General features: G+C 44.0%; 1 protein-coding gene across 1 annotated transcript in view; it reads right to left on the reverse strand.

Moving 5' to 3' along the window:
• Positions 1-1,253, reverse strand: part of Ube4a (ubiquitination factor E4A) — a 35,782-nt gene that overhangs the window by 3,188 nt on the left and 31,341 nt on the right. The window contains exon 20 of the mRNA XM_021207003.2: positions 861-887. Within this exon, the coding sequence (XP_021062662.1) occupies positions 861-887 (27 nt within the window). The remainder of the gene's footprint in view (positions 1-860; positions 888-1,253) is intronic.

Below are 1,253 nucleotides of genomic sequence, written 5' to 3' on the forward strand. Positions count from 1 at the left end.
TCAACCTGGTCTACAGAGTGAGTTCCAGGACAGCCAGGGATACATAGAGAAACCAAAAAAAAAAAAAAAAAACCCAACAAAAAAAACCCACCAACCCACCAACCAACCAACCAAACAAACAAACAAATAAACCAAAACAAACCAAAACTGGGGGCAGGGTAGCTAGCTGGATGCAGTGGTATTTAATTGTAGTCCTAAGTTGTTTGGGAAGCTGAAGCAGTAAGATTGCCTGAGTGGAGTTTGAGGCCAGCCTGTGTAACAGCATGATCCTATCACAAAAATAAATAAGTAACGAAGTTGGGGACTGCAAAGTTGTGTCAGCAGTTGTGAGAATATGCTGCTCTTGTAGGGGACCTGGGTTTGGTTCCTAACACTCACATGGTGACACAACCATTCATAATTCCAGTTGCAGGGGATTCCACATCTTCTGACATCTGCAGACACTTAAGTATGCATGTGCGACACATACACACATGTACCCAAACACTCAAACACATTAAGAAACAAACAGTTGGCTGTAGGGGGCCGCAAGCATGAGACTCCAGTTAGCAGCGTCCCTTCCTCAGGCTGCAGAACACTCTGCTAAAGTGAAGGGATGGCTGCTGGGTGCTGACTAGCTTCCACTTACCTTTGCCTTCCTGCCTTTTCTCTGGACATCTGCAGGATGACTGTCCAAATAGCACTCAGCTGGTGAGTTTGTTACCCAAACTACCATAGCCCCCCGCCCCCCAATAGAAATATAGTAACTGAAGGGAGTGTAAAATCTGAGCCTCAAGCCCATTTTTGATATTTTTACAATTAAAATAATTTCAGGTCAGAACATATTTCATGTTGAGATATTTCATAATGTGGATAAAATTATTTTCTTCTGTTTTTTGAGATAGGGTCTCACCATGTAGCTCTGACTGCTTACAACTTGCTATGTAAAGCATGGTAACTTCAAAGTTATGGCAATCCTCCTGCCTCTGTCTTCAAGTGCAATTCCAGGCTCCTGTCACCATGCCAGGCTAAGATTACTCAAGGAGGGAAGAGGTAAGAGCTATTCCCTTAATCTTTAAAGTTATAAACAGGTGATATCAAAATGTTCCAGTCTACTGTACAGGGTACCCACTGTGCAGAGTGCAGACATAGGAAGCTAACACAGATGTACTCCTGAGGCAGCTCTGTGGGTGGGCATACCTGAGTAAATGCCTAGCAATGGTGGATCTGTCCACAGTGACTCTGGAAGATGGAAGCACCACAGGGTCAGACAT

This window comes from Mus pahari, chromosome 10 (assembly GCF_900095145.1).
Source record: "Mus pahari chromosome 10, PAHARI_EIJ_v1.1, whole genome shotgun sequence".
In the NCBI taxonomy this organism is placed as follows: Eukaryota; Metazoa; Chordata; class Mammalia; order Rodentia; family Muridae; genus Mus; species Mus pahari.